We start from the raw sequence: 23,374 nt of genomic DNA, 5'->3' as shown, positions 1-23,374 counted from the left end.
CCTCAGAAGCCTGGCTAGTTTACAAACCAGAGGCTTGCCAGCCAGCATGTTTGGCCATGTGGCTTTCACAAGGCTCAGGCAGCCTGGAGGTTCACAGGGCATCAGAGACTGGCCAGTGGCATGGGCTAGGAATCCTGCTGATGACGTCGTCATTGTTTGTGGTTTTGTTGGTGGTGGTGATTTGGGTTTTTTTGGTTTTTTGTTTTGTTTCATTTGTTTGGTTTGGAGGGTGGTTGACTCGATTGAGCTTGCCACTGTTTTGTTCTTTTTTCCATCTGGATTTGGAGCAGTTTGTTGATACTTGGGATTGAAGCACTCAACCCAGCAAGTGTCCCGTCCTGTAGTGAGCAACAACACAGCCCTCTTCTCTGAGGGCAGGTCTCCTCGGCAGCCCAGGCTAGCATGGACTGCACTGAACTCCCTCTGTAGACTAAGCTAGCCTCAGAAATAGCTGGGGTTCCAGGCCTACTAATCAGGCTCCAACCCTCAGGAGGCTCCGGAAGCATCCAGTGAGAAGGGGATGCCTGCCTGCCCCAGCATTTACCAGAAGTCCCAGAGCACAATTCGGGGGGGGGGGGAAGGAGGGAGGGAAAGGGAGGAGGAGGGAGGGAGAGAGAGAGAGAGAGAGAGAGAGAGAGAGAGAGAGAGAGAGAGAGAGAGAACCAGAGAGGCTTTGCAGAGGCTCAGTGGAGTCTGCAAACATCTTCTAAGGCCACTTTGTTGATTTGACCACTCTGTCCTTGTCATGGGGCCGGGCCAGCCAGGGCTGGAGTGACCCTTCACCTGTCCAGTGCTGTCCTGTCCTTGCACGCACATAACTGCATGGCTGTGACCCCCACCCCACCCCACCCCTTGTGCCCAGCTCTCTACCTTTCTCTGGCTCCTGTGGGGGAGACATGGGGCAGGGGAGGCAAGCCTAGTTCAGGGGGATCAGGCAGGCTGAGGTCCCTAACCCCTTGAGGAAAAGGGGACAGCAGGGGGGTCCTATCTTTGGTCACCTTCCTCCTCCACATCCCTTCCTAGAATCTACCCACCAGAAGACCCCAGCTGGACTTCTGTCCCCTGTCCCAGCACCTAGCTCCAGCTTGACTCAATACCACAGCCTTCTTCCCTTGCCCGCCCCTTGGGCCATCCACGTGGAGTCAAAATTTTAAAAATAGCCTCAGTTGGGATTGGAGTATAGAATAGGAATAGAGCTGGGGACCCTCTAGCCACCCCAGAGCCCCTCCCTGGAACAGCCATGAGCTGCAGGGACAGTCAGGAACCCCATCAGCACCCAACAGAAAGGCGGGCTGGAGGGATGAACGATGCTCGGCAGATGTGTGCTCACTGTGTCTCTCTCTCTCTCCCTCTCTCTCTCTCTCTCTCTCCTCCCTCCTCCCTCCTCATTCTATCTCTCGTAACCCTCTGGCTCCCCGGCCCCCGCCCCCCTGTGTGTCTGTCTGTCTCTCTCCCAGGCCTTATGACCTGTAGAAGCCAGGCGGTGCAAGAACACGCCAGCACCAACATGGGGCTAGAGGCCATTATTAGAAAGGCACTCATGGGTAAATATGATCAGTGGGAAGAGCCCCCGCCGCTCGGCGCCAATGCTTTTAACCCTCTGAATGCCAGCGCCAGTCTGCCCGCTGCTGCTATGCCCATAACCACTGCTGACGGACGGAGTGACCACGCACTCACCTCGCCAGGTCTGCAGGCCTGCCCCCTGCCCGCCCGCCCGCCCACCCGGCTGTGTCCCTCCTTATCCCGGTGTCGTTAATCCTCTCACCTTCCCCCCCTCAAGCTTGGGAGCCTGTGACCTTATTTTTGTGCGTTTGACATCTAGTTTGCTAATCTAAAGCTGGTCTGACACCCCATGTTGCGGAGGGCGCCCCCCCTTTTACCCCCAGCACTGCTGCTTTTCCCGTGCTCACATCACTCCCCACATCCTCCCCTGCTGTGTGGACAGGGATGACAGCGGCCAGGCCCACCATACTGTGGCCAGGGCCTCTGGGAAGAGTCTAGTGTGGGCGTGACCCCTTGAAGGCCAGACAGCACAGCTCCCCACTCTTCCAATGTCCGTCAGCACTTGTTGTTTCCAAGCAGAGACACAAGCAAAGAGGTGCCCTGCTGTCCCCTTCTAGGGTCAGGCCAGCCCCGGTCTGGCGCTCTCAGCAGAGGCCTTCAGTCCGGCATAGTTGAGTGCTGTCTTGGGCAATGCCTGTCATCCAGCCAAGATCTGACATTCCTCAGTGAGGGGTACAGTCCTGCTGGGAGCACCTAAGGGAATAGTCATCAATCTCTCTCATAGTGAATGTTCATGCCTTTCTTCACACCAAGGGCTGGCTCTGGCCATCTGGTAGACCTCTTAGCCTCCTGGCTCAGGGTTTCTCACACTAGGTTTCTGTCTTGGGGGCCCTAGGAGGCAGGTGGCTCCCCAAGGCAGAATCAGCCCCACTGCCCCTCCTCAGTGCTGGTGTGGGTGTCCTACTGTCAACCCCGTCTGACTTGGCCCCTTCCCACTTTGTCCCCTGCAGGTGGAGGTGGGAAAGCCAAGGTCTCTGGCAGACCTAGCAGCCGAAAAGCCAAGTCGCCAGCACCAGGCCTAGCGTCCGGAGACCGACCCCCTTCTGTCTCCTCAGTACACTCAGAGGGGGACTGCAATCGCCGAACACCACTCACCAACCGTGTGTGGGAGGACCGGCCCTCATCTGCAGGTGGGTATCAGCTAGGAGTAGAGATGTATCCAGGGGTTGGGGGTTACCTGGGCTACCCAAGAAAGAAGGTCCCTGATCACCACTTAGCAAGGAGGATATAGGAAGAAACCTATCAGAGGGTCCTGTGTAGCTGGCCAGACCTTCCAGGCATGGCTCGTCATACAGGGGAGGCTGGCAGCCTTTCTTGCCTGTCAGGCACTGTAGGATTTTGACAGGACAGTAAAGGCAGTAGAAGACAGGACAGAGGGAGAGCGGAAAGGTTTTACTGGAGTCCAGTCAAACGGTGGTAGGGCTGTCGAGCACAGAGGCAAAGGGAGGAGGCCGGTTTTGAGAAACTCCAGAGTTAGAGGTCCTGGCCCAAGAGACCCAGGCTCTGGTTTCTTATATGGAAGACGGGTCCTGAGGTGCCTACGTGTAGCGGCTTGCAGAGCCTCCTGCAGCACTCTCCCATCTTTCTCGCAGGGTCCACGCCATTCCCCTACAACCCTTTGATTATGAGGCTACAGGCAGGTGTCATGGCCTCCCCGCCCCCACCTGGCCTTGCGGCAGGCAGCGGGCCCCTAGCTGGTCCCCACCACGCCTGGGATGAGGAGCCCAAGCCACTGCTGTGTTCACAGTATGAGACACTCTCGGACAGCGAGTGACCACGGATTGGGGGGGAGCGGTGCCAGGTCCCCGCACAAGGCAGAAGCAGCCCAGCATGGAGCAGACAGCTGCTGACTCCCGAGACTGAGGAAGGAGCCCCTGAGTCTGCCTGCGCGTCCATCCGTCCGTCCGTCCACTCATCTGTCCATCCAGAGCTGGCATCCTGCCTGTCTAAAGCCTTAACTAAGACTCCCACCCCGGGCTGGCCCTGCGCAGTGACCTTACACTCAGGGGATGTTTACCTGGTGCTCGAGAGGGGAGTGGACAGGAGGGGAGGGACAGCGGGCCAGGAGGGGGGGGGACAGCAATCGTGTGTCAGTCGCACTCGTGCATCTGGGGCAGCGGGGACCCACCACAGGCTGACCAGGCACCTCCATGCCACCGCCTCGCCCCTTACCGCATTTGGAACCAAAGTCTAAGCTGAACTCTCGCGTGGTCCTGCCCCTCCCTCTGCCCCCAGCCCGCTTGCGCTCTGGACAGACAGACGTTCCCAGCTTATCCTGCCCTAATGCTGTCATCATCGCAGTCTCCAAAGGCCACCCAGCCCACAAGACTGGGAGCCCATCAGACCAGGTGGGTGCACAAGGGGCCAGGCCTGGCCTGGGGCACGGATGCTTGCAGGAACTGGACCGTTTCCCGGCCTGTTGCTGTGGCAACGGGAGGGAAGGCACGTGTAAATGGTGTTGGCTTACAGGGTATATTTTTGATACCTTCAATGAGTTAATTCAGACGTCTCACACAAGGAAGGACTCGCCCGTGTTTCTGCCGCTGTGCTTTGGTCTCTACCTACTGTTTCAGAGGCACGTGCCAGCCAAGGCGGTGGCCCCACCATACGCAGGACTTGGGGGTCAGGGGCTCCGGCACACGGCACTGTGCCCTTCCCCCCCACCCCCTTCCTTGGGCAAAATGGACTTGATGCGTATTCTGTGGCCGCTCTCTGTGCACGGCGGCATTCTGTCATTTACACATGTTGTTCCAATTAGAAAGCAAATATACTCAAGTGACAACGTTTCTACTCTGCTTCTCACTGGGCAGCAGGCAGCCACAGGAGTCAAGGGGAGTGTTCCTTAAAGTCAGCACTGAGCAGTGAACATTGACCCCTAAGTACAGTGCCACCAGAGGGCATCCTGCATGCACACGTATGAGGAAGCCACCAGGTACTTGTGTCGTCGATACCTTGCTGGATGTTCACACCGGTGGGGGACCCATTGGTCATTCACACCAGTGGTCATCGTACAGGGGTGTTCACACTTGTTGGGGAAGCCAGCCAGTACCTGTATTATACGGTGACTATGTGGAGGTGTTCATACCCGTGGAAAAGGGTCCTGGGCATTCACCCTTGTCACAGGAGAGTAGTCATTGCATTCTTCACGGTGACAGTGTGTGGTACTTACGGGGTGAAGATTACTGTCTCGTAGTAGGCATTGGGGTCCCTGCCTGTGGCTTAGCCTCTCCTGTTCTTTCTTGTGGGTGTAAATTTCCGCCAGTCACACCCACAGTGTGCCCTTCCCCCCCACAGTGAGGGTGTCCTGGGGACTCTTGCTTCTTGCTCTGCACTGTTTTGATCCTGCCTGTTGTGTCAGCGGTAAGTATTCTTGAACCTGACCGAAATGGCCACACCTACCTCTTTGGGTTTGATCTAAGAAACTCCAACAGAGCCCTGCTGCCACCTTGGTGCCTGTTGTAATCAGGGTTCTCTAGAGCAGTGGCTCTCAACCTTTCTGTTCCTGTGACCCTTGAATACAGTTCCTCGCGTTGTGGTGACCCCCTGACCATAGATTTCATTGCTACTTCATAACTGGTTTTGCTACTGTTGTGAATCATAGCATAAATATCTGATATGCAGGATAGTTGATATATGTCACCCCTATGAAAGGGCTGCCTCTAAGGGGTTGCAACCCACAGGTTGAGAACCATTGCTCAGGAATTTGTGTGTTACACATACATACGTGTGTATATGTGTATATATACGTATGTGTATATATGTGTATTTGTATATATACAAACATATACATACGTGTATGTATGTGTATATACATATGTGTATAGCAGAATTTATTAAGAATAAGCTTTTTAAAATATTTGTTTTATTTATATTTCACATGTGTTATAATGTTTGGTCTTTGTGTATATCTGCACCACAGTGCTTGCCTGGTATCTGCAGAGCTCAGACTAGAGACAGGTGCTCGTGAGCCACCAATGTGGGTGCCAGGAACTGAACCCTGGGTCTTCTGGAAGGGCACCCCCGAACACATCTCTCCAGCTCCTTGAGTGAGCTTTAAAATAGTAACACAGCCAAGCCCCACCCACGATGCTGAGAACAGTTTGTGTGGTCCTTGGACCTGAGTGCCTCAGAGTTGTCCCAGAACAGCTTGCCTCTCACTGCAAGGCGATGACCCTTAAGTCACTGAGTAAGAGTGCCAATCTGGCACCTGGAAGCTCAGAAGGTTTCTAGAGAGCCGCTGGTCCCCAGGCCGCCAGGAAAGCTTAGCCTGGCTGTACCGTCAGCCATGGGGTTAGCAGTGCTATCAATGAGGCAGAGCCGCTCTGAGTGAAGGGCGAGGTGATCGCCTTCCTGGCAGTTCCTTTTGTACCTGGCTGCTGCCTGAAGGTGCTGCCCACAATCCAGGTGTGCCTTCCCACATCAAAACCGTTGGGACAGCTCTTCAGGTGAGGCTCCCTTACCTCATTTGTGACAGGGTGACATTTAAACCAACTCTCGAAGCAGGGCTGAGAGGGCTTCCAGTCTTTGCACTGAGTCAGTTGATCTGCTCCATCCTGGGGCCTGGGGCCCCTCTACATCCATCCATACCCATCTGTACATGTTGTGACACCCCAGCCTGCTGTCCCCAGTCTGCCACCTGGCTCCAGAGCTGGTTTGACAGTTGGTCCACAAAGGCCTGGGCTGAACTCACTTGGCCTTACCCCGCTGCCAGGTGGCTGGTTTAGTGCCCTCAGAGGCCAGCCATTCAAAGAGAGGGGTGTGGGAAGCAACCAGGCAGGCCCGTACCAGAGTCTTCATCTGGCAGTCATACTCTTTCTGCCAAGGTTCCTGCCTTGCACTCATCCTTAGCTCCTAGCCTGGGCAGCCAGGGAGGGATGCCATGGCAGAGGGTCCCAAGTCTCTGGAATGAAACCCACCTTGGCTCTGCTGGGAGGTGGCTGCTGGGTCTGATAAAGGAAAGGAGATCTGAAGCAGCCATAGGCAGGAGTCTGATCATGAAGGCTCTGGTGGAGGTATGTATCTCCCAAGAACAACCTCCCCAGCCGCCTGAAATATCTGAGCTAGAGTGTGGAGAGACATTTGCATCCTCCAGGGAGTCCCAAGCTGCCCCGAGTCTGTCCTGTGAACTGTCAGGAGCAGACATGAGCTGAAACCTGGAGACCACCAGGCAGGTCTGTACCAGGCTGGCTTGGAGGGGCTCGACCTTCATCCAGACTGCAATACAAAAGCTAGCAGCCAGGGGGTGCTGTGGGCCTCATCTTGGACACAGCCAGCTCCACCTGGACGGTCAGGTTGCTTTGCTACACCGGTTCACGGTGTGGTGACCCTCGGCTGCCACCAGACAGGAGCTGGTTTGAGCTACCCCATTGTCTCCTCCAGCCGCATCTCTACCTCTCAGATATGAAACCCATGTCTCCCTTGATACTTCCTGAGGCCTAGACCATGACAGAGATGTGGAGACAGAGCTTGTACCTTTGGAGGGTTTCTTCTGTCCCCTAGCTGTAACCAGCCTGTCCTCGCTCCACCTTTAAAATGGAGGCACATGTGACTTCTCTCACCCTTGCCTCCCAGGAAGACACCTGGCTACACTGCAACGTCCAGCCGTGGTCCACCCTTCTCTAAGAACACCCAAGCTCGTTCCTCTTGGTCTCTTAATACAGAGAGAGCTAGTCCTGCATCAAGCCACATACCCCTCCCCCCTAGGAGACCCCTCCCCCCTAGGAGAGCTCTGCCCACCGATCAGATACACACTGATCCCCTACCTAGGCTTGATTCGGAAACAACACAGACCATGTCAGTCAAGGAGGACTTCCTAGAAGTGGCAGCCTTCAAAAGACAGGTTGTGGGGACACAGCTTGTGCTAGACTCTTGAAAGCCAGGGTGGGGACAAGGGATCTGTGAGAAAAGGCATGGCTGGCTTTCTAATATTGAAGCAGGTTGGGCTTGCAAAGAGAAAGAGGAGGGTGGAGAGAGAGTGTAGACCACTCTACAAGGTGGATCAGGGAGGCTCAAGGGCAAGGGTTGTGGTAAGAGGCCCTTCAGCGGCCAGTGGAGCTCTGGGGTCTCTCCACCAGCCTTGCCAGTCTATGGTAGTGGTGGCCACCTCAGCTCTCTCCTGGCTGTGGACAAGCTACATTACAAGGTGTACAGGTTGCTAGGAGCTTGAGGGAAGAAAGCCATGCATGGCACATGTGGAAGGACACACGTCCCTCATCCTTGGCAGCTAGTCCAGGGATCTGAGACATGGCCAACAAAAGAACCTCAGGAAGTGGGGACAGAGTCTCCAGGGAGCTGTGGGGACCCAGCTGTGGCTGCCACCAGGATCTCGAGTCCCTAGCCCACACTCTTCCTGGGCACTCCCCACCCCCCACCACTCCTTTTGGGGATGTTGTGACTGACGATAGGGTGAGTGAACCAGGGCCAGGCTCCAGACCAAGGTTCTCTGCTACCCAGGGAGACGGTGAGGTGTCCAGAGGGCCAGGGCACAAGCCTGGCTGATGAGAAAGGGCATTCATCACGTTTACTGCGGGCACGAGTACTACAGATTCTTTCACACATTTTGCAGCATAAAGCAGCACAAGCCAAGCATGGTGGCACGCGCCTTTAATCCCAGCACACAGGAGGCAGAGGTAGATGGAGCTCTGTGAATTCAAGGCCAGCTTGGTCTACAGAGTGAATTTCAAGACAGCTAAGGCTGATGTCGTAAATCCTGTCTCAAAAATAACAAAAAAAGGGTACCTAGGCACCTTGTGATTACTGTAAGCCTTACTACCCTGTGGGCAGGAACCACTCTGGGGATATTACAGGGTCTTCTGTGCCTGGTACTGGAGGGCTAGGCAAAAGCTCATTTGACACAAAGCACCCTAGGGCAGGGCAGCAGGGAACATGGCCTTAGGGTGGCCAGCCCCCAAGGAGTGGGACTGGATCCGCTCCCACCTGGCACCTCATTCTCCCGATCTCTAGGTCCCCTGGATAACCACAGGGCAGGTGAACTGCTGAGGGGTATACTTGGGGTATACCTGGGGTATAGTTAGGGTATTGTGCTTTACACGCCCCTGCCTTTGTTCCCTCATTGGGGGGCTTTCCCAAGCTCTGCACATTGTAGTTGGCAGCCTGGTGACCCTATATTCTCAAACAGGTAAGAGCCCTCTGAGTGGGAAGCCAGTTGGGCTTATGACTATAGATTGGTGATCGGGCCCTTGCCTGGCACATGTGAGGCTTTTGGGGCAAGAGGCAGGAGGCTGGCATACATGGAGATCTCTAGTTCTTCCTTGTCTCCCAGGAGCAGGGAAGCCGGGCTCCCTTAGATACTAATGCCAGGTGGGAAAAAAGTGGGTCCAGGCATATCCAGCTCCCCCCCCCCCCAGGGGCATCTCAGAAACAGAGAGCATCCTGGCTGTGTGGGTATATTTTATTAAGATAATTCACTAATTTCTTAGGCTGTTCTTTTAACCAGGGAGCACCTCAGATAAGCTAATAGATGAACAGAAATCTATCAGTCATTTAGGTTCTGTTTGCCCCACAAAGAATGTCCCTTCCCTCTGGGCCACCACAGCGGCAGTAGGTAGGTTTCTAGCTACTGGACAATTGAGACAAAGGGACATCTCCACCTCTAAAGTAGACTCGGGGACTCATTTTAGCCTGGGCACCATGGGACAGCACCAGGTTGTGGGAAACTGGTGTAACTGTAGGATCCATCCTAAGCAAGAACGGGAGGCCAAGAAAAACAGACTCCGCTTCTCTTGGGGTTCTGAGCCCTGCCATAGGCTCAAGTCCAGAGTCAGCCATAGGCAGTTATTGGCCGTGTCCCCTCATTTGCTTTGACGCCTCCCAGGGCACCTGCCAGAGAGCTTTGAGGCTCAAGAGTTCTAAGCTAGTCTGGAATGCGTCTTGTGGGGCACATGTGGGCCGCCCTGGAGGGCTGCGCCCTGCACAGCAGACAATGTGTTCTGGGTACCCCCAGCCTTTGCCATCTCAGGTCAAGGTAAAGTTAGCTCAACCCCTCCGCACGCACCTGCGGTTCTCAGCTGGAATGAGCGTTTTTTTTTTTTTTTTAATGGCCTATTTTGGAAACAAGCCTCTCCAAGAATGAGGTTTCGAGCCAGGCCATGGCTGAGTGCCCTGTGCTACATAGGGCCATCTTTGCCTCAAGGGCACACCAGGACATGTTTGGCCCTGCCCTTAAGGCCATAGAGCCTCTAAAGGCTAATGAAAGATGCATTCACAGACTCCTCTAGGCTGGAGCTCCGGCACAGCCAGCCTAACCTGTGGTGGTAGCCGGGCCATCTTTCCTGAACCTCTCCCACACTCAGGTCCTCCTCAGAGACTGGACTCCTCAGAGTACATCAGGACAGCTGGGACCGGGCGTAGGGTCCCCGCACCGCCGCAGCTGCAGGCTGGAGGAGTACCAGTGCCGAGGCTGGCCGAGGCTGCAGTGCAGGGTGGTGCGGAAGGAGCTGCGGGCCAGTTTGGGGAAGATGATGGCGGTGCTCCCGAACCGCAGGGCCCGTGGGCGAGGCTCCAGGGTCAGCTGGCTGCGGTAGCTCCGCCAGGTGCAGTTGGGCGCCGCCACTATGGTCTCACTGTAGGCCGTGACCGTGGGCACTGGAGCGTAGAAGATCTTGTCTCGGAAGTATCTCTCTGAGGCGTAGGTGATCTCAGAGTTGCAGCTGGGGAGGGCAATAACAAAGGGGGTGAGTTGCCCGCCACGCCACCCTCAGTGGCTAGCCTTCTCGACCTTGAATCCCCAGCTGGGGGACTGATGAGATGGCTCAGAGGTTAAGAGCACCGACTATTCTTTCAGAGGTCCTGCGTTCAATTCCCAGCAACCACATGATGGCTCACAACCATCCGTAATGAGAAACAAATAAAAAAAAAATGTGGGCCAGAGTGAGCGGGAGACAGGAAGAGGGAAGGGGAGGGATCCCAGCTGGGAGACTAAAGAGTGACACACAGCACAGACCGCTGGACCCTAAATTGGGGAGAGAGACAAGAAAGGATTGATCGGGATGATAGGTGTTTTTGGGTGGTGGCTTTGTGGCAGTGGATTGTGACCACAGAGGAATATGTGTGGTGTTGGAGCATATTTCAGTATTCGGGGGCCAACGATGTTAAAAGGTCATGTGGGAGAGCAGAGCGAGTGCCCCCCCTAAAGTCTACTCCCAACTTTACCAGAAGAAAGCCTATTGAAAGTCCCCACAGCCCCTCCTGGTGGGTGGCTCCCTCTTCAGAAGGACAAGTGAGTGACATCAGTGCCACTTCCATGGTTTCTGACTTGATACCAAGCAGAGGACACAGCACCAGGGAGTATGAGTTGAGGCCCCAGCTGGCTGGCTGCGCACAGCCAGACATGACCCCCGCCTCCCTCCAGCTAGGTGAGACCTGTCTTACACCTTGCACCCAGCTCCCCAGCACACTCCCTGAGCTGGGACCCACCCACCTCGCTCTTGGCCTACTTACCGGATTTCATGTGCGGGTTCTGGGTCCACCTCGATGCTCTCCCCAAAGAACACAGGCAGCAACCGTGACCTCATCTCCAGAGCTGGGGGAGTTTGGAAGAGGGAAGGAGCCTAGGAGGAGACATGGCAGAGGCGAGGGGAATATCTATTTGCATATTACCCACAGTACTGAGGATGGGAGTGGGGAGGCAGACAGACATGTGTACCCACATGCCTGTGCATGACCCTGTGAGGGCGGGGCATGACCGTCTTCATGCACCAGCACCCTAGGTGAGATTAATGTAAACTGTCTGAGTCAGGTGGAGGCACCTGTCTCCCATGGGACGCCATGCAGCCTCAGGATCCAGAGACATCAGCACTGATCCATGCCACCAACCTCCCAGCTGAGGTGCTTATGGAAATTAACACTAGAGAGGCTGTTTGTGGATTGGTGTTTCCCCCAAATGCACCAGGTAAGTCTGCTGGTTCGCTACTGTACCCTGGGCACAGCACCAGGTCCCATGTGGCCTTAGAGGAGGAAGGATGTGAACAGGGACGAAGGCTTTAGATGTATGCATTTGGATGCATATCCCCTGCCCACTGCTCCTCTTTGGCTTATGGGCTCAGTGTCTTCGCTCAGGCATTAGAATGCTTGCCTACCATGCATTAGGCCCCTACTTCCAGAACCCCATAAACAGGGGCCGGCAAGCCCAGCAGGCAGAAGGTACAATCAGGAGAATTGGAATTTAAGGGCATCTTCAGGAACATAGAGTTCAGGGCCATCTTTGGATACATGAGAACCTCAAGACAGACCGAGAGGTAAAAAATTGGAACCCAGCACCTCTTGGGGCCGTGTCCCGAGCCTTGACCAACCTGCAGCAGCAGCCCCAATCCAGCCGGAGGTTGTGCAGGACTCTGCCAGACAGACAGACAGACAGTGCAATTCAAGTGGAAGGAGCCAGCTCTCCAAAGGTTACCACTGGAAAAACAGCACAGCCACCCACAGGGAGGCTGCAGGCCTCATGAGATAGGACAGAGCCCAGGTGTCCACTGGGTTAAGGAATGGGGCAGGGAGGCTGGACATGTCCCGTTGGATTCCAGGGACAGATACCAAGGGAAGTGGGTGGCAGCCACTAGCTACTCCCTGTAGGAGATTTCTGCAGTCCAAACCCTGGCGAAGAGTTATTTTGAGAATGTCTCACCCTACAGGCTACAGAACTGGCTATCTCACAGAGCCCACAGGAAGAGCTCAACTGCATTGGGCAAGAAACAGTGCTCCCACCCAGAGGTTGGGTATCGTTCCATAGTGACATGGTGGTAGGGCACTATCACCCAGGCCACATGCAGTGTGGGCCACCATAGCTCCAGGCTCTGTCAACACTGGAGTCTTCACATCACCGTATCTGCCTCACTGTGCCTCACTAGGGCACAGAAAATCCCAGGCAGGTGGCCACCCAGGGTTCAGGAGCCCTGTTTTAAGTCCAAAGAGATTCTCCAAGGGGCTGCAGGATGGTTCAGTGGTTAAGGACACGTACTGCTTTTGCAGAAGACCTGGGTTCAGTTCCCAGCATCCATGTGGTAACTCAAACACCTAACTCAAGTTCCAGGGGATGGATGCACCCTGCTGGTCTCTGTGGGTACCAGACATGGTACACATACACATAAGGTGACTGAGACCTCCAGCTGCGGCTGGCAGGGCCTCGGTGTGCATCCGTGACCGCAAGTGTGCCAACTGTGATGCCATCCACACTGGGGACTGAAGGATGTCCAGTTCCCGGGGATTTCATTGTCCCCCTTGCAGCTCTGGGACATCAAGATAGAGGGGGAGAAAGGTCTGGGGGCACCTACCAATCCTAGCGGACTCCCCCTTCCCCAGCTGGCACCTACCAATCCTAGCGGACTCCCCCTTCCCCAGCTGGCCCTGACCCCAGCCTTGTCCTTTCCTGAGTGCAGAGAGCCATGGGCAGCCAGGGCAGCTGACTGGTCAGACAGGGGTGAGGTGGAGACCAGAGCTGGTCTCAGCAGGTCAAAGGGCCGAGGTTCCTTTGAACATAATGAACCACTCACTGCCCAGCCCAATGATGGTAAACACCGCTCACTGGCTGACTGGAGCCATGGGGTTTGGCACCCTGGGAAAAACCAAAGCCACAGGGAGCGATAACACAGTATGGCAGAGAGCGAGGTGCCACCCAGAGACTGCCCCCACCTGGGGGCAGTCTGGCCCAGCTGAACCAAGACACACAGAGGGGGTACAGCCACAAGGCCAAAACAGTGTCCCATGTAGCCCATGTAAATCATTAGACCAATAAGCACCTTGGTGATGGAGGGGCATGGCCCCACTGGCTGCTGCTGGAGGGACCCCTCCCACTCCCACTCCCACCCTCACCCACAATGCTACATGGAGACTTTGCAAGGGAGTCAAAGACACCCTTGGCAACTTCTGGTTTGTTTTAACTGAAGTCTCATCCTATAGACCAGGCTGGCCTGGAACTTCCAGCTGTACTCCTGCCTCACCCTCCCAAGTGCTGGAATTAAACCCTGGTTGGTTTTAGCTGCATTTTGAATATGTGTGGGACAGGCTTGGTTGATAAGTCTACCTCGGCCCAGGAGGAAATGAAGCAAGGAGGGACCGTAACAGCCCAAATCCCTGTCCTCCCTGCAGATGGCAGGGGCTGTTAATGGTGGCAGCTGGGGACCACAGAAATAGCCACAGAGCTGTGCAATTGGAGGGAGAGGCTACCACGATGGGTCCCCACAGCAAGCCAGAAAGACTTGTGATATTGATGGTCCCCACAAGGACAGTTGAGTCCCGAACCCCATGCTGTGGCTAGAACAGCCATGGGGATCTCTACAGGTGTGAGGTAGCCACTGACTGACTAGTGTCCTTAGACAGGGACATCAGAACAGAGTCAGATGAAGATGGCGGCAGATATTGCCACTGTATCTCAGCACGCCACAGAGTACCCCAATGCCATAGCCAAGGGCTCCCACCAAAAGCCACACCTTGCCACAAGGAACCACAGATGTGTCACTGGACATACAGATTACCACCAGAAGCCAGGGATGGTCTTCGCTAGTCCAGAGGGATCCTAACTCGGGCCTTGATTCTGGTAGTATGGCCTCCAGATCCACGAGAGAGCGGCCTCTGCTCTAAGCCACTCTGGCACCTTAGAGGCAGCCATCCCAACTGGCCCTATCTGTAGTGCTTTCCCCAGAAGATGGCTGCTTGTGGGGTCCCCAGACTGAAGTTCCACGTGAGGCTCTTCCTAGCAGGTGCCCTAACCATGGGGCCATGGGGCCGGGGTTGTGAGGACCAGCTGGCAATCCACCGAAGACCAAGCCACCACTGAGGTTAAACAGGCCTGGCTGGAAGGAGGCCCTGGCAGATCTGCCTGCCTCCCCAACTCCCTCTGCAAACAGACTCCTCCACCCACCCCACACACTGGCTCCCTTCCACAGGAGTCCATACAGACACCTCGCCCTGGCCACGGGTCTACTGAGCCTTGTCCTCCAGGCCCCTCCACTGTCCATCCATCCATCTGCCTGCTTGTTTTTCCTTCAATCTGTCCATCTATCCACTGTCTATCCATCCATCCTTCCTGACTCTGGGCACCAGCCCTCGTAGAAAGTTACCTGGCAACAGCCAGCTATTGCCCGGCTTACTATCGAAGGGGCTTGTTGGGTCCCTTTTACCCTCTGCCCCTTCTCTCTCCATTCCCCATCCCCTCCCTCTCCACATGTTCCTGGCCAGCCTCCCCCCACCTCTCTCCTCCCTTCTCAACTCCCACGCCCTAAATAAACTCTATTCTACACTATACCCATTGTGGCTGGTCCCTCAGTGGGAAGGGATGCCTCAGCATGGGCTCGCAGAGGCACTCTTCCCACCTCAACATACTTCTTTGCTCCACCAAACATACCCTTGGCTCTTTTTTCATTTTTATAAAACACATCAGAAGGCCCCCAAAGTAGTCATATCTACCATGCCCCTCCCTCTCCGCTTGGACCAGGGCCCACTCGGGGGGAGGTGGGAGGGAACAGCCCTTCCTGATAGTCCAGCCTGTCATCAGCAGCTCTCTATCCTGTCCTGAAGCCAGGTTTTCTTATGAATCAACCAGGAGACCCTGGGGAGGCAGAGTCTAACCCACTCTGCTTCTTGTCACCCCCTGTCATTCAACAGTGAGCCCCGCCCCCACCCCACCCCACACACATATAGAAGGGGCTGTGGTCTAAGCAAATACCTAGAGAGCTGCCCTGGTCAGATCCCAAAAGTCACCCATAGTCCCCTGTGGGCCATAAAACTAGATGAGGAGGGGTGCCCGGGGGCAGGGGAGGGGGCAGTGCCCAAACTGCTTGTCTAGTGTTTGGAGCCTGTTTCTGACACAGACCTGTTCTCAGCCAGCAGGACCTGGCTTCCCGCCATGTCTGCCCCACACACCACAGCTCTGTGATGGAAGTATTGGGGGCGGGGGCACCTGGTGTTTATCATCTGGCACAGAAATCCAACTTGGGAGACCAGGGTGGCAGAGCCAGGGTCAGTTTGCTTTCGTCTCAGTCCTGCCTGGACGGCTGAGCATTCTTGGGGTGAAGGTGGCAGGCAAACAGCCCCCATTCCAGCCAATACATCTTGCTCTCCTGGGGCCACGTGGGAGGGCAACACAGGCACACACACACACACACACACACACACACACGGCTACTTTCCAGTTACATCTCTGAAAGAGGCTTCTAATTTGGGGGTCCTGGGCGCTCATGGTACTGTTTTTTTAAAAAACAAAACAAAACAAAAACAAAGCATTAGCTTTCAGCCTCAGCCTAGCAGAGCCTGGCCCAGATTCTCCTCCTCTTCTCTAAAGCTCTACCACAGGACATTGGCATGTGCCGTCCTCTTAGACTGAGACAAGTTTGTCGCCCCATCTGCCTAAAATCCACTCCCTGATTTACCCTTGGCTTCTGCAGCGTCATTCCCTGACTGTCTGTAGCAGTCAATCTTACATACATGGTAGCCATTCACTCCTGGCTCCGTGTCACACAGTGAAGGTGACCGTAGCTCCCCACTAGTACGATGGTGCTATGTAAGGACACCAGGGGACACCTGACCACCTTCCAATAGCTTCTTCCAGTTGAAACTGGCTCCCCAAGATGTGGGCATCCTTCTTTTATCCCACACAGTAGACCAACCAGTTGATTGGCAACTGTCAGCCTGCCTATACCTAGGCCTCAGAGTTAGGGCCTCAGAGGGGACCAGGATGCTGGCACTTAGATGATACAGTAGGGAAGGAATGGAACTCAAGAAGGTGGGGACCCTTGTGGGTAGGAACTGGTAGATAGGCAAGTGGGCGGGGCCACAACTGGACCCCCAAACCTGAGGAGGGGTTGCCATGGCTACTACCTCCTCTCTTGATGACCTGGACCCTATGGCTACACATTTAATTTCTCTGCTTAAATAGTCAAGAAGCCGTTAACGCACTACACAGTGAAAACCAGGGCAGATTTAAATGTGCACTGGAGCCAGGTTCCTGGGGTCAATTCTGCTGGGCAACTTTGGGTAACTTCCTAACCATCTCTGCGCCTCGACTGACTCCAGAACATGAGGAACAAAGGCAAGCAAGCAAGCAAGCATTCACAGACTGTGAGGACTAAACAGAAGTGGGGAGACCCATCCCTGGCTTGAGGGAAATGTCATCTACCAGGTGTCGTTGAGTAATAGCCCCCAGGCTTCCCTGCCCAGACAAAGTCACAGACCAGGGCAGTATAGCTCCATAGCTGGCGCCTACTTAGCCAGGAAAGGCAGCAGTAACAGCAGCAGAGCTATTCTCACTACTGCCTCTGGCTGACCCAGAAGGCATGGGAAGTATCCTGAATGCCCTGCAGAAGGAGGCTTCGGGGTCACAGGGAATCGAAGCGACCTCTTCCTGGTGCCTTCTTTCCATCCCCAAAAATGTTCCCTGGAATTTCTTCCCCCATCACATCCATATTGAGGTTCCTAGTTTTTTCCCCCCTCCCTAAGAACAGCATTGCTCGATTATATTAACTTCTAAAGTCCTTGATTGCTCCACCCACCCTCCCAAAAGAGACACAGAAGTTCAATTCAAGACAGGCTTCAAACTTCCTTGCATGTTTGAGTCACCTGGGGAGATTTAAAGAAAAGTTCCGACAACCACATTGTGCCCTGGATCGGGTCAAATGTCTGGAGGAGGATGCTGGACGTGGCTTGGAGCCTCAAATGCTTCCAGCGCCGCCCTGCACGCACACCTTGGCGGGAGAGTCCTTAACACACCCGGCCGAGGCCATCAAGCCACAGGGCCATGTTCAACCTCTGCTCTGTTCCACCACTCCTTTCTTCAAGTTGCTCCCTCTGCCCCGTCGCCAGAGCAACCTGGGCAGAGTGTCCAACCCCTAGAGTCCCAGCTCCGGGGACAGTTCCACTTCTACACCTATAAGACGAAACCTACGGAGGCTCTCGACCCGAGCTGGGTTTGCAAAAAATGCCTCCATTGAGAAGCCCTGGGAGGTCAATAAGGTAGGAGGCGGTGGCAGCAGCGACGGGACCCACGGACAGATAGCCACAACAGGCCCCCCTTGTAAGTCTGTAGAGTTTGGGGCATCGGGATACTACTCTGTATTCCTGCCTGACAGCAATCACCCCGAAACTTCCAGCCTACAGGTCCTGGTGAGTCGGGTGCCACTCCACGTCTGCCTCAGAAGAGGGATGAGACCATGCTGGCTTCTGAACGGCCCTCCCACTGCCCAATTCCCAGGTCTTACCGCTGGAGCTTCAGTGGTGGTCCGGGTGTCCAGGGTGCCTGGCGACAGGGCGTAGAAGGGCGGGCTAGGACTGGGACTGGGGGGCAGTCCTGAATCGGGACTGTCCAGCAAGCCGTCGCGGCTCTGCTCCCGCGTGTCCCCCATGGCCTGCAGATGCAGGTGACCCACCATGACTGGCGGGCGCGGGGCGTGGGCCCCAGCAGCTCGGGTCCCCGCCACCACTGAGCCAGAGGAGCAACAAGGAGGCTCCGGCCTGTGGCTCCAGCTGAGACCCGCTCCTGATGCAAATGCCTCCAGCCGCCAGCTGAGCCTCCTTTCCCAGGCACCGCCCCCTCCCCGCCCTCCTCCGCCCGCGCCTCTCGCTCCCGCCCCCCTGGCCACCCACTGGGCCAGGGCAGGGTGAGGACTGCAAAGTCTCCAGCCTGCAAAAGTCACTGCCCCCACCCACCCACCCACCCTCCGTGGTGCTGACTTGGGTCCACAGCCACCTCAGCAAGGACGCTCAGCCATCAGCCGGGCCATTGCAGGTTGCAGCGTCCCTCACCTGGCTTGAGTCTCCAAGAAAAGCACCTTCAGCTACCTGTGGGTTGGGGATGGGGGTGGGGCGGTGTATTTACAGTGAGGGACCGAATGATCTAAGAACCCAGGGTCAAGATCTGCCCTAGGGGCCACCAAAGTGCTCATCTCCATTTGCTTCGGTGAATTCGTCTGGACAGGGAAGCCTGGGGCCACTTGGGCGCGGGGAATGAAGGACACCTGATGTGTAGCTGGCATTCCCTTGGCCAGCCCTCCTGTCTCTGTTTAATCCTCCCAGTCGGCCTGTGAGTGCCTGCTTGCAGACGCTCTCCATTTTCTGGAGGAAACTGAACTACAGAGATGGTTAGGAAGTTGCCCAAAAGTGGGGAGGGGGGAGGGGAGCGGGGACACTTCCAGATGCCCCCAACACCTACTTTTGTCAGGGGTTTCCCTTGTGGTGACTCCCAAACATGAAATGATTTTTGTCGCTACTTCCGAAGCGTAATTTTGCTACAGTTATGAACCATAATATAAACACCTGTTTTCCGATGGTCTTAGGGGCGTTCCACCTTCCTGCAAGGGAGGTGGGTCTCGACCCACAGTTTGAGAACCACTGCTCTAAAAGGTCTCACTTGGGGACAAAGTTATGCCTCCACCCCGTCTCACTTGACCACCAGAGCTGAACACATGGTTCCCATTCTGCCTGCTTTGCTGGCAGGGACTGAAGAGCATCCCACCCACCACCTGCCTCCAGCCTTGCATCTGGACACAGAGGCCCAGACACCTGCAGATTATTTATGAAGATGTCAGGATGGCATATAGCAAAGGAGACAAGTGATCCCCTGCTAGGCCATCTACCCCATGTCTGCTGAAGAGAGGGAGGGACCCCAGCTTCAGAGTGGCCCCTAGAGGTGTGTCCTCCTCTGTAGGTTGGCCAAGTCCTCAGGGGGAAAGAAATCAGAGGCAGTTGTGCCGGTCAATCAGGGAGGGCCTCTCAGAGGAAGCAGCACTTGAACAGAATTGCAGGTCAAGGGAATAGCAGGGTACAAGGCCCCATGGCAGAAGAGAGCAAGCTGGCCCCAGAGGCTGTCACAGTGGAGCGGCAGGCTGAGCCCCGTTATTAGAAAAGCATACGGCCCAGATCTGTCATGTAGGAATGATCTTGGGGTTTTGGCTGCCCAAATGGAACCCACAAGAAACCTCACCCAGGGCCCTTTAGCTAGAAATGGTTGCTGTCTTTCACAGAATAAAATTGGTGGCAGTCCTCTCTGGAATGTAAAGGACAATATGGCCTTCCCCAGTGCTGGGTGCTAGAGCCTACTAGATACCACTTACTCTCTAGAAAAAGCCCTAACCCCTTAAACTCTCAACATCCCCCAGAGAACCTTCTGGGAGCCACCGAAGGTGACCTGAGGACAAGTTAAGGACCAGTACTTTGAAAGTGCAGGGTGAGCCAGGCAGGGATGACACATGCCTTTAATCCCAGCACTCGGGAGGCAGAGACAGGCAGATCTCTGAGTTCCAGGACAGCCTGGGCTACACAGAGGAACCTTGTCTCGAAAGAGCAAAACCAGCAACAGTGCAGGCTGCCTTGGCTCTGCTTCAAACTTTGATGTCAGGCGTCTGAGCTGTTAAAAGCGTGTACTACTCTTTCAAGAGGATCCGGGTTCAAATCCTACCACCCCTAATGACTTGCTCACAATCACCTGTAACTCCAGTTCGAGACTGATGCCCTCTTCTGGCCTCTACAGGTACCGGCACTCAATGCGCATACACCTAGACATAGATACACGCAGGTACAACACAATTCAAAATAAAACCTTATTTTAAAAAAAGTTTTTGATGTCCTGACTTTTAAGCATGACAAGAAAATCCGTCTTGATTTCTTTGATGCAGGCCCGGGCCCTCTCCCCTCCTACAGTCCTGACCAGAGCTCCATTCACTCTGAACAGAGACACTTCTATATCAGCGGCTCCTTTAGGTCGATGCTGGCTGACTTCTGGAAATTTCCCTACACCAGTGCATGGCTTCCCCTGGAAGGAACTAGACTGGACTGGGTAACATAGAAGGCACATGGACGCCAATGGACAGGGAAAAAAAAAAACAGCCTTATTTCAAATGTCAAATACCAAGCAAACGCCCACATAGGTGACCGCAGCCATGACTTCTGACCTATAGGGATCCACAGCCACAGACCCAGGACTGCTGTCCACTGAAAGGCAGTACTGTCCCGCTTGTCTCCTCCCAAGGCCAGATGGCCTAGAGACAGAGGTCAGAGATCAGAAAAGGGCATAAAGCCTCCATAGACGTGAGCCGGGCTGGCTGCAGGCAGCTGCCAGAGATCTTAAGAGGGAGGCGCTGGGAATGCGGTCTGTTAGGATCTGAGCACCCCATCTAACCAGTGCTACAGGAAGGGCTGCACCAGGCCAATGCTGGCTACTCTCCGGAGTTCTAGACCTCAAGGTTCTGAGGCATGGGGATTTGGAGGCAAGAAAATGACAGGGGACACAAATATGTCACAGGAAGGGTAAGTGGAGTGGTCCTGACATGCACTTGTCTCAGGCTTGGGAGAAGGAGCCATTTGTGACGTGTGTGTGTGTGTGTGTGTGTGTGTGTGTGTGTGTGAGAGAGAGAGAGAGAGAGAGAGAGAGAGAGAGAGAGAAGTGTGTGGAGTGTTTCCCTGGATGTTTTGCAGGGAGAATGCATCACTGCTAGAGGAAAAGGCCAAGCGGGTAGGGCATGAACACTAATGGCCTTTCCTGGAGAGCCAGCAGCCACTTAGTCCAAGCTCCAGGGAACCAACCTTCCCTAGAGCAGGGCTGAAGGCACACACCACAAGACTGAACTTAAAGCCTGCAAACTAGCCTGACACTCAAGGCGAGCATTTCTTTTCCCCTCCACTGTTAAATAAAGTAGATGGAGCCATGGGGGCTCAGAGAGGTCACCTGACTTGCCTGAGGTCACACAGCTATGGAAGCCTGCTCTGATGGATGTGGGGGGTAGGCTGTCACTGGATCCCAGAGGGTCATGAAACACGTAAGGCTTGGCATCCCGTGGCCTTCAGAGAAAGCTCTGAAGCTAACAGGCTTGTGAAGAGGGCAGCGCCAAAGAGGCCGAGCTGCAGTGTAAGCTAAGAGCAAGGACCTCTGAGGGTCTCAGGGCTGGGCACCCTGTTCCCAGTGAGCTGCACACACACTGATCCACACATCCGTGTCCTGTTTTGACTCCACATACCAGGAGGATCCTGGTGCACCCCTCCCCACCTCCGATGCACAGTCCCTGGGTGCTCTCTCTCTCAAAGATGTTTCTGCTCAGCTCTTCCCGGTGACCCACCCACCCAATCTGAAAAGATCGGCCAAGGTGGAGTTGCGTCTCTGCGGGAGAAAAGATGCTGAACACTCAGAGGGAGGCTGCTGGGCCTCAATTCACACACAGCGTGACCAAGGGGCCGTTCCTGGAGCAGGGCTACTGCTGGGGCCTCCCTGGGGCCACAGGGAGCCGCGCACAGAGAAGTGATATCATTCCTAGGGTGGGCAGGAAGATGTGGCTCAAGCTTTAGGAGGTATATGCCTTTCTTTTATCAAATTCCAAAAAGGGGGCTGTCTCAGTTTGGCTTACTGTTGCTGCAAAGAAACATGACGACCGAAAGCAAAGGGGAGGGGAAAGGCTTCCCTGGTGGCTCAGCCTGCTCTCTTGTAGAACCCAGGACCACCAGCCCAGCGATGCCGCAACCACAATGGGCTGGGCCCTCCCCCACCAGTCACTAAGTAAGAAAATGCATTACAGCTGGACCCCACGGAGGCGATTTCTCAACTGAGTCTCCCCACTCCTTTCAGGTAACTCTAGCGTGTGCCAGGTTGACATAAAACGAGCCTTTGCAGACAGCAGAGAAGTGTGTCCCTGGGTGGGTTGGTGAGGCCCAAGGGATACAGGCCCTCCTTCCCACCAGAACCTCACCCCACCCTCCTAAGTTGTATGTGAGTCCTTAGAAAGGGTCTCCTTACACATACATATACAAACAAACCCTCTCACAGATATGTACACACAAGCATACTGTATCAGTACACATGAGCCCACACACATGCACACACTCACTCACACAGCCATGTACACCGTTCTAGTTTGGGCTCCTGTTGTTGTGATAAAATGCTAACTTTTTAAAAAGCAACCGGGAAAGGGTTTATTCAGCTCACAGCTTCTAGTCTACAGTTCAGAGAAACCAGGGCAGGAACCTGGAGGCAGGAACTGAAGCTGAGGCCATGGAGGGATGGGGCTTACTGACTTGGTATCCCTGGCTTGCTCAGTCTGCTTCCTTATAGTACCCAGGACCACCTGCACAGGGGTGGCACCATCCACAGAGGGCTGGGTCCTCCCACATCAATCACTAATCAAGAAAATGTCTCACAGACATGCCCGAAGGCCAATCTAATGGTGTCAGTTCCTCATTGAGGCTCCCTCTTTCCAGGTGACTCTAGGTTGTCAAGTTATGTGTATATATATATATAATATACATATATACACATATATGTGTGTGTATGTATATATATGTGTATATGTACACAATATACATATGTAATGTGTATGTATATACATATATATATGTATACAAATGTATATACACACATATAACCCATATATATGTGTGTGTATAAACACACTCACTGCATAAGTAGAAAGAAAAGGACAGAGGAAGGACCAAGAGTGGCCTTTTTTCCAAGTAGCCAATGCTGTCTTGTCTGTCCCAGGAAATGTCACTGAAGCCGGCCATCTCAACTGTGGCATTCCAGTCTCAGCAGGCCCTCAACCCGGACCAGAGCCCTGAGGCCCTCTAGCCTCAGGGATCAAGGTCTTCTCTGGAATCTAGCCTTGCTTGGGAGACTCTCCCTCAGCGGCTGCCTTAGGGTCCAGTTTGAGCCACCGATGTCCCTGCCTGGCCATTGATGCTATCCTGTGGGCCTCTGTCAGAGCGCCTGCTCTGCTCTCACTCCCAGCCCAATGGGAGAGGCAACAAGAGTGTGGTGACCAGGCAGCCTGGGGCACCAGGGCTTCATGCAAAACTATAAGACAGCCTCATGGGCCTGGCTGAGCCTGGG

At 54.7% G+C, this 23,374-nt stretch overlaps 2 protein-coding genes across 52 annotated transcripts in view; one reads left to right on the top strand and one right to left on the bottom strand.

Moving 5' to 3' along the window:
- Window positions 1-4,351, top strand: part of Ncor2 (nuclear receptor co-repressor 2) — a 162,086-nt gene extending 157,735 nt beyond the window's left edge. For 41 of the 51 annotated variants that reach the window (XR_003955607.1, XR_003955606.1, XR_003955605.1 and 38 more), the window contains 3 exons: window positions 1,458-1,685; window positions 2,514-2,693; window positions 3,156-4,350. Coding sequence is in view for 47 of the 51 variants with exons in the window: in XM_030254283.1 (XP_030110143.1) it covers window positions 1,458-1,685; window positions 2,514-2,693; window positions 3,156-3,337 (590 nt within the window). In the remaining 4 variants the exon portion in view is untranslated. Of the gene's footprint in view, window positions 1-1,457; window positions 1,686-2,513; window positions 2,694-3,155 lie in introns of all 51 variants that reach the window. The other 10 variants (XM_030254298.1, XM_030254295.1, XM_030254297.1 and 7 more) reach the window with 3 other exon arrangements.
- A 4,605-nt stretch (window positions 4,352-8,956) lies between these two features.
- Window positions 8,957-18,056, bottom strand: Rflna (refilin A). Its single transcript, NM_028443.3, has 3 exons — window positions 17,766-18,056; window positions 11,023-11,132; window positions 8,957-10,232 (listed from the first exon to the last, which is right to left on the bottom strand). The coding sequence occupies exons 1-3, from the start codon at window positions 17,934-17,936 to the stop codon at window positions 9,899-9,901; spliced, it is 615 nt and encodes a 204-aa protein (NP_082719.1). The 5' UTR covers window positions 17,937-18,056; the 3' UTR covers window positions 8,957-9,898.
- Window positions 18,057-23,374: the final 5,318 nt, after the last annotated feature.

Source organism: Mus musculus, chromosome 5, assembly GCF_000001635.26.
Source record: "Mus musculus strain C57BL/6J chromosome 5, GRCm38.p6 C57BL/6J".
Classification (NCBI taxonomy): Eukaryota; Metazoa; Chordata; class Mammalia; order Rodentia; family Muridae; genus Mus; species Mus musculus.
This window is presented reverse-complemented; position numbering and strand designations above follow the sequence as displayed.

Bases quoted from the DNA above. Each gene is read 5' to 3' on its own strand.
- Rflna (NM_028443.3), bottom strand. From the start codon at position 17,936: ATGGTGGGTCACCTGCATCTGCAGGCCATGGGGGACACGCGGGAGCAG. The intron at 11,133-17,765 runs GTAAGACCTGGG...GTCTCCTCCTAG, and splicing joins CCACCACTGAAGCTCCAGCG to GCTCCTTCCCTCTTCCAAAC. The intron at 10,233-11,022 runs GTAAGTAGGCCA...TGCCCTCCCCAG, and splicing joins GAACCCGCACATGAAATCCG to CTGCAACTCTGAGATCACCT.